The sequence below is a fragment of the Prionailurus bengalensis genome, chromosome C1, assembly GCF_016509475.1.
Source record: "Prionailurus bengalensis isolate Pbe53 chromosome C1, Fcat_Pben_1.1_paternal_pri, whole genome shotgun sequence".
Lineage (NCBI taxonomy): Eukaryota > Metazoa > Chordata > Mammalia > Carnivora > Felidae > Prionailurus > Prionailurus bengalensis.
The window spans coordinates 18,033,777-18,046,336 of record NC_057345.1 but is presented as its reverse complement, the minus strand read 5'-3'; the positions used below and the strand labels follow the sequence as shown (position 1 = coordinate 18,046,336).

Here is a 12,560-nt window from a genome sequence, read left to right as displayed (position 1 = left end):
TATGACTTGGTGGGCCCTAGTCTCTTTTGCCTTCACAGGCTCCTTCTTCCATGAAAAATATTTTAAAATACCTTTTACAATTGCATTGGTATAAAGATAAATATAATCCAGGTTGGATTACAATCATTGTTTTCTTCTGATTTGACAATAAATTCTAACACTTTCATGGGCCCCTAAGAGTCCCATGGGTCCTAAGCCCTGAGCCCTCTGTGCCCAATGGATAAGCCCAGAGGTGGAGGTAAGGGTGGGCAAAGGGGCAGAGGTGGTATTTGGGCGTGCCTCACCTCTTTCCTTGGTCATTCCGGCCCCCAGTGCTGGAGGACAGTATCCGCTTCTCCTTGGGGCCCTGAGAGGAGAGGAAAGAGGGATTTATACATTTATGTTAAGACCAACCCCCACCCCCCCACCAGCAGACTTGGCCAGACAGGGGAGCTCCCTTGGTCACCTGCCACCCAAGTGGCACCCAGTGGGCACCTGCCACCCAGTCCTTAGAGTTGGCAGGCCATCATTTAGTCTGAGCCCCCAGCTGGAGAAGTACCCCAAGATTAGCAGTTAGGCATCATGGAATTTGGAGTCAGGCAGATCCGGATTAAGTTCTAACTCGACCACTTAAAAGGGCTGTCTGACTCTAGATAAATGACCGCGCCTTTCTGAGACTGTTTCTTCATATGGCGAGTGGCGGATTATAATGCCTACTTCAAGGGTATTGTGGAGATTTCTTAATAAAAATAATGCTTACTTTTATTTTTCATTTTTATTATTTTTTTAATGCTTACTTTTTAAAAAAGATCTGATTTATTTATTTCCTTATTCTTTATTTATAAATGTTCATTTTTGAGAGAGAGCAAGTTGGGGAGGGGCAGAGAGAGAGAGAGAGGAGGAGGCAGAGAATCCCAAGCAGGCTCCATGCTGTCAGCGCAGAGCGCGACGTAGGATTCGAAGTCACAAACTGTGAGATCATGACCTGAGCCGAAATCAAGAGTTAGACACTTAATTGGCTGAGCCACCCAGGCGCCCCTTAAGACTTTACTTTTAAGTAATCTCTACACCCAACATGGGGCTCGAACTCACAACCCCAAGATCAAGAGGTACATGCTCTGATTGAGCCAGCAGGAGCCCTTTCATTGTGGTTTTTCAGTAGAGTGCTTCTTGTGCACGGGGCCCTGTATGAAGGGCCTTCTATGTGATCTCTAATTTAGTCCCTACAACCACTCTGTGACAGCTACTAATGTTATCTCCATTATAGGAATGAAGAAACTGAGGCCCAGAGAGGCTCTTTTGTCTTAGTGGTTAGGAGCATGGACTCTGGATCCAGATTTCTTGGATTCAATTCCTAGATAGGCCATATAGTGGCTGTGTGACCTTGGGCAAGTCTCTTAACCTCTCTGTACCTCCTCTGTAAGACAAGGATAATAATAGCAACCTCAACCCCATGTATGTTTAGAACAGCACCTAGCATATGGAGGACACTATATAAATGTTATTTTAATGATTATAATTATAATATCGTTGTATCTTAGAACATCTAGGTCATTTCGACTTCTGGCTAATAAAGCCATAACCAGGGCTCCAACCCAGCCTAGTGACTCCAATGCCTGGGCTCCTACTCACACCCCAGGGGACAGGATGAAGGAAGGTACCTGGCATTCAGTAAGAAAGGATAAGCTGTCACCTTTAGAACTATATTGCCCAAAACCACATTGCCAGTCTGTGACCAGACCAGGTCTCAAATCCCAACTCAGTGCTCTCTTCACATCATGAGACCCTGTCCTCATGATCCACGGAGCTGTTCTGAACCCAGAGTGCCCTGAAATGGGGAGGAAGGGCAGGTGTGCCTCATCAGGACACAGTATTTCACTAAAACCACCATAGGGGTCACTGGCGGCTCCTCACCGTTCTGGCCCTGGGGAACGGTCCTTTGCCTGGGGAGATGGTGCTGGATTTTACTTTATGGCCCAACCTCGAGCCGTAAATCCCAGGCCGGGTTTCAATCCAGGCCTAGGATTCTTAGCTCCCACTGTGTCTCCAGTCGGCCTGTGCCAAATGCTATCAGGATGCTATTGGTCTGCTGGGGAGGAAGTAAGCTAGGGTAACCATACCACTCCAAGGGGAGAAGGAAAGCCAGAGAGAAAATTGGGGGCCTTCTCGAATCTGGGGCCACACGTTCCATCCTTGGCCCGTGAGTTTACACAGAGAGTTTGCCTTCCCCCTTGGGGTAAGGTAGATAAAGTATTTCTTGGGTCAGTAAATTTGAGGGCTTATTTACAAAGTAGCTTTAAATCTTCAAGTTCAAAGCCAGTTATCTCAATAATTGGCTGTTTCTGTTTCCTAGTCTCAAATCTGGGAGAGTCTCTTAGAGCAGTCACCCAGCCTAGGGAAGGTAAGAAAGTTTGCTGTCAGGTGACAATTCAGACAGATGGGTAGGGGCCGCTTGGAGCCCTGCACTGAAAAAGATTCTTCAGCCCCACGTACCCCCAGTGAGAATGCAGGCTGTGATCCATTAGCAATGTCTGGCACAGGCACTGGAAGGGGTAGCTAGGTCACTGTGTTATGTATTTGTTACTGCTGACTACTTCAAGCCCGCGTGTCAGATATGGGAGGGCCTAATTCTCAGGAGCGGAGAGTCTACCAGAGTGTCAAGGCCAAGGTCCCCGGAAACAATCAGAGAACAATACAGGCCGTCCGTCAGGAGGTGTTGAATCACACAGAACGGCAGCAACGGCAGGAAGGACAGTCAGACACTCGGGAGAGCGAGAGGTGATGTGGCAGGACAGCTGCCAAGTGAAAGTGGCCTTGGGAAGAAAAGAAAATGGTTCAAGAGCAGAAGGCATGTTCCAGGTGGTAAGGTTGGGATAGGTGGGTGGGGGGGACAGGGCAACCGGGGTGACCCAAGGGCAGGGGCAGAAGGAAGATGGCAGGTGTCAGGGCGTGTGTGTGCCATTGGTACACATTGATCCATTCCATCGGCACACACGGAGCACTGAGTGTGTGGCCAGTAGTGTGGGGTGCTGAGGACCGAGTAATGATCACCACGTGGCTCCTGCCCTCGAGAGCTCAGTCATGGGGGAGATGAAGAAATAAATGCATAAATAATAAGTTTCTAAAGACAGAGTCAAGGGTAATGATGGTAATAATGAGGGAACCAAGAGGCACAGAATGGGAGACCCAAGAAAACCTTCCCCATTCGCAATGAATGAATGAGGTGACCTTGAAGCTGAGATCCAGAGTTAAGAGTGGGGTTTGGTCAGGGGGAAAGGGGAGGGGGCCAGGCAGAGGGAACAGCATGTGCAAAGACCCAGAGGAGAGAAAAAATACAGCGAGGGGCTGGGGGAGGCCTGCCGGGCCGTGAGGCCTGAAAGCGAAGGCATACATTCAGTCGGGGGGACATGGGGGGACATGCCCAGAGGGGTGAACGCACCATGTAGTAGTCGTAGAGGAAGCTCAAGGCCGCCACACTGTCGTCGTCGCCATTGACCCTCATCATGGCCTTCGTGGCGGCCGTCAAGGGGTTTTCCAGGTAGGTCTTCCAGGCCTCGTCCTCACTAGTGTAGGGGAACTTCTGGAAGTTGACTGGGTCATTCTTTAGCAGTCGTACGGACCTGAAACTAGAAGTTGAGTAAGGAATGTTAAATTTAGGCTGTCCCAGAAGAAGGTCCATGGATGGCCAGCCTCAGGCCAATGCCCAGGGATTTCAGAGTCTTAAAAACCTGGAACCGTTTCTTCTGCCACCACCGGGCAGCTTGGGGGACTAGAACGTACTTGCCCTCGGGCGCTAGATGCTTTCAGTCGATATCAAATGTTGCCATATGAAAGCCGTAGACCTCGGGCCTCAGTTCCCTCATCCGCAGCGCAAAGACCATAATCCCAACCTTGCAAAGCTTCAGACAGGATTCGGTACAATGTTTCCATGGTAGATCCTTATTCAAGGGGTATTTAGCATTAGAAGGATAGGAAACAACGACAAGCTGTGAAGAACAAAATTTCCGGATGGCCCAGCACAAGTTCTTCCAAATAAGTTCCTCTCCAGACTGCGAAGGCCACGGAAGGCTGGCGATTGTTGCAAGTTAGGGAGCGTGGCGAGGAACAGAGAGAGCCAGGGCGGGGAAGCCTGTGGGCAGAACCTGGTCTTGGGAAGTGGCCTTTCAGACCAACACGGATTGCAGAGGGCACGAGCAGCCACTCAGAGCCAGGAACCAGAGGCGAAAGCTGGAGGGCACGCGGAGGAGCCGGAACCCGGAAGGGCTGAGAACTCAGACACGTACAAGGCATGTGGCCCAAGAGACGAGCCACAGGGGCTCAAAGGAAAGAGATCATGAGAGGCTTTTTGGAGGAAGCAGGACATTTTAGCAGGGGGAATACTCAGCACTGGGGAATAGATCACACAGAAGAGCCAAGGGAGGCCATAGGGATAGGGACATGACACAGAATAATGATGTAGATTATTAAAATTATTATCTAATCTTTATTGAGCATGGACCATGTTTCAGATGCTGTGCTAAGCACTCTCCATGGATTCTCTTACTTAATTCTCGTAAGAACCCCGCAAGGCAGGCACTATTAGTGTCCCTATTTTAGAGATGAGGAAACTGAAGCTCAGAGAAGCTAAGGGAATTGCTCAAACTCCTGTTAGTGAGGGGCCCTGAGGGCAATCAAGCTCAAGCAGGATGATGCTGTAATACAGGATGCTGTTCTCAAACTTTAGCTGCATCCGAATGACCCGGAAGGCTTATTTTTAAAACACAGAATTCTGGGCTCCACCCCTGGCGTTTCTGATTCAGTAAGTCTGGGGTAGCTGGGGGTTTGCATTTCTAACAAGTTCCCTGGTGATTCTGATGCCTGTAGTCTGGGGACCACCTTTTGAGAATCATGGTTGTAAAACGTGCTCGTACCGGTGAGCAAAGGCATAGAGGTGGGAAAGTTCCGGTCTGTTCACTTTAGAGCAATGAGTGTGTGGAGAGTGGCAGGTGAGAGATGGGAGCAGCTAGGCTGGGACACTGCGGGAGGCTAGTGGGTGGGCAAGGACCTCACCATCATGCTGCAGGAAGTGCCCTCTAGCCACCCTGCAGCTCAAGCCTGCATTCCCAGACACGGAGTGGGAACAGCAGCCAGACCACACCCAGGCAGGCAGTGGGCGGCAGCTCTCGGGGCGGAGGGGGAGGGGGCTTCATCCAGGGCACAGTGTCTCCCATCACACTGGGCCCCAGGGTGCGGGACATAGGGCTCTGAGAGGGAGGGGGAGAGAGCTGTCACACAGGAAAGAGAAATGACAGAAACCTTCCTGCGCTAGGGGTGCGGAAAGGGAGGCACACCCCGAGTTTCTGTTACAATAAATCAAGGGCATTAAGACGAAGTGAGAAGTAGGCCCCTCCTAGCTGCCTCCTGGGCCGGGGGGTTAGAAGAATTTACAGAGCAATCCCAGGTCGCTGGCCCCGGCCCCTCCCAGCCCCAGGCTAAAGGAAACTCCCACACTAAAAGGACGGGGGGGGGGGGGAGAAGCAGGGAAAGGCCTGGTGGGTGCCCTCCCTCCACATCAGTTGGGACCCCCAGTGCTTTGCACTGTCCCTCATTTCTAAGAGGGGTCTCATAAAAGCACCCACCACATAGGAGTATGAGGATTGAGTGCATTGCCACACAAAGAATGATTAGAACTGAGACTGGCACATAGCAAGTGCTTAATCCACGAGAGCCATTCTTGCGCTCCGGACCCAGCTTTGGAGCCAGACATCGACGTTGCAAAGTGATACAAGACACGGTCACCCTGCAAGCCAGTGGCAGAGCTGGGCCTGGAGCCCGTTCGCTGACTCTGGCGGAATGGCCATTACCAGCTGCGATGAGCTATCAGTTATCTTACCGTCTTTAAAAATCCAAGTTTAGAAGACAGTGATAAAGTCCCATCAGGAAGAAAAGGTCAGTGTTTGTCGTTATTCCAGGAGGCCTTTCTGGCCTACGAGGGTCTCCAGTCCACCCTGCTGGGACCCCACCCTCTGAGGCCTTGCTACACGGTGGCTGTCACACCTTAAGCATTTACCACAGGCAGACACGTGCTGGTTTTCTGCACTGTCTCATCGACTCTGTGCAATAGTCCTGAGAGACAGGTACTGGGGAAATGGAGACTCAAACAGGTAATATTACCTGCTCAAGGTCCCTCAGCTGGTAGGTGGTAGAAGCTTGACCTGAACTCGGACCTTCTGGACTCTAAGATGTTCTGTACCCCATGCTCGTCTCCTTTCGGGATACCTTTCTTATTCTGGAAATTCCCCTCCTCTGCAATACATTGAACAAATGGTCCACTGACATACATACAGAAAAGGATTTTCCACCCACACAAGGAAGGAGGAACTGAGTAAGAAAGCAAGATGACTGGAAGTTTCTGGCCAGGAGCTGGGAGCCCTAGTGTCTTCGTCCCCATGCCTGCTCATGCTACCAATCAATTTCATGTTCCCAGACTAAGCACTTGGCTTCCAGAAAGTCTTGACTATGGATAAGATTGGCATTGACTTATGTGCCAAATCCTGAAATCCAAGAACTTCTGGTATCCTTCACTTAACACTGGAATTGAGGATCAAGGGCCCAGTGGGTGAGAGACGTGAAGAGTTCCAAGTAGTGAGCCTTACTTAAGGGTGACAGAGCCAGAATAAGGAGGGGAGACAAGGTGACTCTCATCCTGTGCGGTCACCTTCTCAAGGGCTTCCACCAGCTCTCTGTTGGCCCAAGGCAGAGCTCCTCGGCTACAAGAAGGAGGAAGGAGAATGGGGGAGGACAGAATGGCCAGAGGACTTGGCCTTGGGCAGCCTTCTTGATGTCAGATCTCTACCAGGGCATAGAAGAACCCTGAGCAGCACCATGGAAAGAAATAGCACCAGAGTCATAACCTGACAGACCCAAGTCAACTGTGTGTCCTTGGGTAAGGCATTAGCCTCTCTGAGCCTATTTCCTCATCTGTTAGATGGGTCTCCTGAATGTCTTCTGTGCACCCAGTCAGGGACTCTCTAGGCCTTGGTGAATCAGCCAAGAACAAGACAGATAAGGCTCTGCTCCCATGGAACTTACAGCTTAATTGGGGAGGACAGACCACAAACAAGGAGTAAATGAGTTAATTTTAGTCAGTGATAAGTGCTGTGAAGAAAATTAAAACAGTCATGTGAGGGAGTCACCAGGGATGGCTACTTTCGAGTGGGGCTAATCTCATGGGCTGTTAGGAGAATTAAACGCATTAACGTAAGAAGTGTGCTTAGCCTAGAGCCTGCCAGAGAATAATCACTCAGTAAATAATAGCCATCATCATCACCATCATCATGGCCCCCCAAATGAGAGTAAAGGGGAGACTCTGCCTGAGGTTCTTAAATTAACATCCTCCCTAAGCCTCCTGTGAACAAGGTTCTGTGTCAAAAACAAAAGAGACAGTGTAATAACCCCTCGCCTTGACTTTCACATTCATTATCTCATGGGGCCTCCCAACATACATGGTGTGTTATTATCTTTACTTTACAGACCAGGAAATAGACAACACAGATGTTAGGTGACCTGTTCCAGGGGACTGGTCAAGTGAGTTACAAAGCCAGCCCTCCTGGGATCTAACTCCACAACTAGTCACTTCTCCACCGACAATTAGTTTCCAAGAAGGGACACAGAAGAGAGGAAAAACCCAATAAATATGGGTGGCATATCATGGGTGGCAACCCTCCATCTCTGATCTTAACAAATATTTGTCAAGTAACTACTATGTGCCAGGCCTTGTCCTAGGCAAACAAGACAACGAGGTCATCCCTGCCATCATGCAGGTTGCATTTCAGTGGCAGGAAGACAGACAAAACCACAAAAACAAACACCTAACATTAGGCGAAGACGGCGATGAAGGGAAGGAAGCAGGAGGAGCCTGACCTGCCTAAAGTCTGGGGAGTAACCGGATGTTGTTAAGAGGAGTACTGGAGGGAAGAGGGAGCAGTGAGATAGGTGGGGAGGATTTTGGATCTTCCAGAACAGAGGAGAAGAGACACAAGATCAAAGGCATAAGCCTGGGACCGCTCCCAGAGCTTGTCCACCTACTGTGTGCCAGGTTTTTTGCATAAGTTGCCTTGTTTCAAGGAAGGCCAGCCCACTCAGGAGGAAACTCAAGTCAGAGATTTGATAATCCCTCTCATTTGCATAGCGTGTTATATTTTTCAACATGCTTCTCATACATTTGTCATCACCTCTGATCCTGCAACGCCCCTGTAAAGTAGGGAGGGAACGTATGACTATCCCCCGTGTGATAGCAGGAAAAGTTGAGCCACAGAGAGGGCCACTGGCGTGCCTAAGGCCACCCAGCTAGTATCTCACGGCATAAAGCTTAGAACAGAGGTCTCTGGTTTCTAACGTCAAGAACCTTCACAAGGCTGCCTCCTCAGAGCCTCCCTGGTCCAGCCTTCTCCTCCACTTGGGAGAGGGTTGGATAGAAGATCAAGAGAGAGGAGTTCGGGCGTCTACCTGATAAGCTTCACTTCCTGAAGCCCCTGTCCCGAGCCTGTGGGGATGTGCAAACTGCCCAAGCAGGGGTTCTCATGTGGGTGGGGCCTTGCCCCAGCAGCTCACTGTGGGCCCACAGCATGGGAGGGGTGTGGCACCAGCTGTTCCACCCCCAGCCATACTCTTAGCCTCCTGACTCTACCCTGGATCTTTCTGGGCACCGGGCTGGAGGAAGCCCAGGATGATGAAGTGGGTTTCCTCCCAAGTCCTTTTGGGCTCCGAGTGCCCACTGCCTTCGGGCTGAGAACCACTTGAACCTCCCAATGATACTAAGTAAATGTGTCTGAGCCATTACTTGAGGACTTTGGGGTTCAATTCAGGGTGCAAAGGGACTTTCAAACTCTAGTCTCTTAGACAAAGTGTGACTTTGCCAAAGGACACTCAGCACAGAGCAGGGTTGAGAGTGGAGTCTTTTAGCTTCCCAGCTAGTACTAAGTTGAATCATTGCCCCACCTCAAAGGCATTTCAATAATTCAGAGATGTAAAAGGAAGGACTCTTACTCAGTTTTGCAGAAGGGAGAAGAAAACTCACCACCACGGGGGTAGCCTCAAGCCCCTGCCTGGCACAGGATAGATCCAGTGAGCTGGGTCCCACTGCCCTCCAGCCCAAGGAGGAAGAGTTCCAGGGGCCACCTGAGCTGGGTGTGGACACCCAGATACACCCAGTAACCTGCAAACCCTGTCGTGAGCCACCCAGCCTCCTCAGCAGTGATCAATCACACTCACTAATTACCCACAGGGAGGCCTTGCCACAACCGCTCACCGAGGAATCATTTATCAGTCAGTCCCATGCACAGTGTTCCCCTGGGCATGACGGGAGCACTCTGGGGTTCTGGACGCACAGGTTGTGAAATGTGCCTGGTCACATGCTGGGGGCTCTTTGGGGGCCTCAATGGAAAAAAGAGGGAGCCTAGCGCATGGCTCTATCGTGACGCCACTTTGAACGAGGTAGTGTGAGCTCATGACTACGGGGTGGGCCCCAGTAGTTTGGCAAACCTGGTTCCCGTTTCAGCTCTGCTAGTTACTAGCTGTGTGACTTAATGCAACTTGACCTCTCTGTGCCTCAATTTTCTTACCTGTAAAAAGAGGGAAAGACGAGAGTACTAACCTCACAGAATTATTATGATAGCTACTGTTCACTCGAGGGCTTAACAAGCACCAGGTGCCGGCCCAACAATTTCTAGTCATTGTTTTATTTCATCTTTGCAGCTTTATGAGGTATTACTGTTGGAAAATGCAATGAGATAATGCAGGTAATCAGCAGAGTGCCGGCACATAATAATGTGAACTATTATCATTATTATTACTCACTTTGTAGGGCAGCCCCCATCAAATTGCACGACAACTCACAGCCTCACCTTCACCCACCTGTAAATGGGACACCTCCTCCTAGCAGCAACAGGAGACTTAAAGCTTGGAGATTCCCAGATAAGAGGGGCAGGCATTGCCAGCTTCATCATCTGGCTTCAGGTGGGCAAGCTGAGGGCGGTCAGGCTCCAGCCAGAGCTTCTGGTTGCACGCAAATTAATTATGTGCCATTTTCTAATTATAACAGAAACTCGCTTTCTCCTCTTTGAAAAATTCTGCCCTCTATGGGAATTTTTCTTTCGTGCTATGTTCTTCTCATTTCCTGTCCAATTTTCTTGTCCCCCCCCCACTTTTTTTTTAATTTTAGGGAGTGAGTGAATGAGTGTGTGAGCAGGGAAAAGCGGGGGGGGGGGGGGGGTGGAGGGAGGGAGGGAGGGAGGGAGGGAGGGAGAGAGAGAGAGAGAGAGAGAGAGAGAATCTTAAGCAGGCTCCAGGCTCAGTGCAGAGCCCAACATAGGGCTTGATCCCACAACCCCGGGATCATGACCTAAGCCAAAATCAAGTCAGACTCCCATCCAACTGAGCCACCCAGGCACCCCTTGTTCCCTCTTTCAATTGAGATGTGAAAGAAATTGAAATCCACCTCTAAACCCAGGGTGCCACATCCCTTCATTCATTCACGCACTGATTCATCCAATAAACATTCACTGAGAGTTACCCTATAATAAGCCCTGTGCTGGGTACTAGGACACAAAGGTAAACACCACGCTGTCCCTGCCCTCAAAAGTTTCCAATTCTTGCTGCCCGGGTGCTCCACCCACCAGTGAAATAACACCAAATATTGGTGAGATAATTTCCCTTCAGGACATCCACTAGGTCAGTTCTGACTTTTTTAGAAGATGAAAGGAAGCCAGGATTATTTGCTCCATGTTGCAAATGCTGAGCTCCCAAGAGGGGAAGGGCAACACGGGAAGGAAAAGGAACTGTTATTTAAAAGCATCAAGGGGCGCCTGGGTGGCGCAGTCGGTTAAGTGTCCGACTTCAGCCAGGTCACGATCTCGCGGTCCGTGAGTTCGAGCCCCGCGTCGGGCTCTGGGCTGATGGCTCAGAGCCTGGAGTCTGTTTCCGATTCTGTGTCTCCCTCTCTCTCTGCCCCTCCCCCGTTCATGCTCTGTCTCTCTCTGTCCCCAAAATAAATAAACGTTGAAAAAAAAATAAAAATAAAAAATAAAAGCATCAGGCCCTGTGCCTTTTCATTCTCATACTTGACCTGTGTGTGTGTGTGTGGGGGGGGGGGGAGGCGTATTATCACTAATTTACACATACAGCACTGACACCTAGAAAGGTTAAGGAGCTCAACCAAAAGTCACCTGGTCCCTACATGGCAGAGCTGGGCTCAAACACAAGCGTGACCCCCATAGCCACGAGCTCTCATCTTGCTGACCCAGCAACTACGTGGCAGGTCAGAAGAGGATCTGGGAACCTCTTGTCTCCCAATCCTCTGCCAGGTCTTCTAGGCCAATGGTTCTTAAACTTGAACATGCATCAGAATCGCCTGGAGGGCCTGTTAAAACACATATTGCTGAACCCCACCCCCAGAATTTCTGATTCAGTAGGTCTAGGGTGAGGCTGAGAATTTGCATTTCTAACAAGTTCCCAGGTGGTGAAGATGATGATGCTGGTCCAGGAACCACACTTCGAGAACATCAGTTTTAGGCGAACCAATAATTCTCTCTCTGCAAAATAATGGCTCTCTCTCCTCACCTTCCCCATTTCAAAAGTAACATAGGTATGTAAAACCACAATATACAAAATGTAAAACACAGAGAAAATTGGAAGCAGAGACTAGAATTCACCTGCATTCCTCCAGAGATAACCACTATTAACAGGTTGGCGTATCTCCGCCTCTTTTTTCAATATCTGTGCAGATAGGAAGCAGGGTGACACATTGGTGTGGAACATCCTTCTAGCCCCTCGGTTGAGACCCGGTGAAGATTTCCTTGAGATCTCGAGCAAGCCTGGGGCAAGCCTCAGACTCGTCTTTGAGCAACACCGCACTTATGCTCCCATCCTCACTGGATTGTTGGGAGAGTTAAAGGAGATCATGTATTTACCAAGCACCGGGCACCGTGTCTGCTGTGGAGTCGGCCCTCGGGTCAATGCTTGGCTGTTGCTTTTGTTTTCACCAAAGGGAAAGCTTCCAGTATGCTATTTCTGTGTCGGCCCTGTGGCCCTTCCTCCGGCTCCGCTTCCTCTGGGTGGACCCCCGACGCCCCCTTTGGCTCCAGGCACCTGACCCCGGGCCCTCGCTGTGCCTGGGCAGCCAGTGCAGTAGCAGGAGCCTCAGGAGCGTCCCGCACCCGGAGCCGCCGCCGTTAGGGTTGTCTCAGCCTCAGTCCGCCTGTTTTACAGGCCGAGCTTAATGAGGGCTCTTAACTTTTCATTCACCAGCAGCGTAACTCCGACTTTTAATAACACACCTTGTGCACGACAAAAATTTGCTCCTGGCAATCATGGTTTCGACCACAAAACCGCAGTGGGGAGGCGTTCCTGGTTAACTCTTTCAGCGCTCCAGGCAGTCTGGAGCCTGGCGCTCCTGGAGATCAGATGGAGCGGCGACAGAGGCCTGTGGTCACCCACTGGGACGTCCCCTGTCCCCCTCCCACGGGCAGTCCCGTCTCTCCAAGGCTTTCGGGAGGGAGAAAATTCTAGGCGGCAGGTGGGCTCTCAGTCCGAAGACCGTGCAA

The 12,560-nt window shown here is 50.4% G+C and overlaps 1 protein-coding gene across 2 annotated transcripts in view; it reads right to left on the bottom strand.

Moving 5' to 3' along the window:
• GRHL3 (grainyhead like transcription factor 3) overlaps positions 1-12,560 on the bottom strand; it is a 35,257-nt gene that overhangs the window by 19,514 nt on the left and 3,183 nt on the right. For both annotated transcript variants that reach the window (XM_043578593.1, XM_043578592.1), the window contains exons 2-3: positions 3,419-3,605; positions 285-346 (exon numbers count right to left, since the gene is read on the bottom strand). In XM_043578593.1, coding sequence (XP_043434528.1) covers positions 285-346; positions 3,419-3,605 — 249 coding nt within the window. The remainder of the gene's footprint in view (positions 1-284; positions 347-3,418; positions 3,606-12,560) is intronic.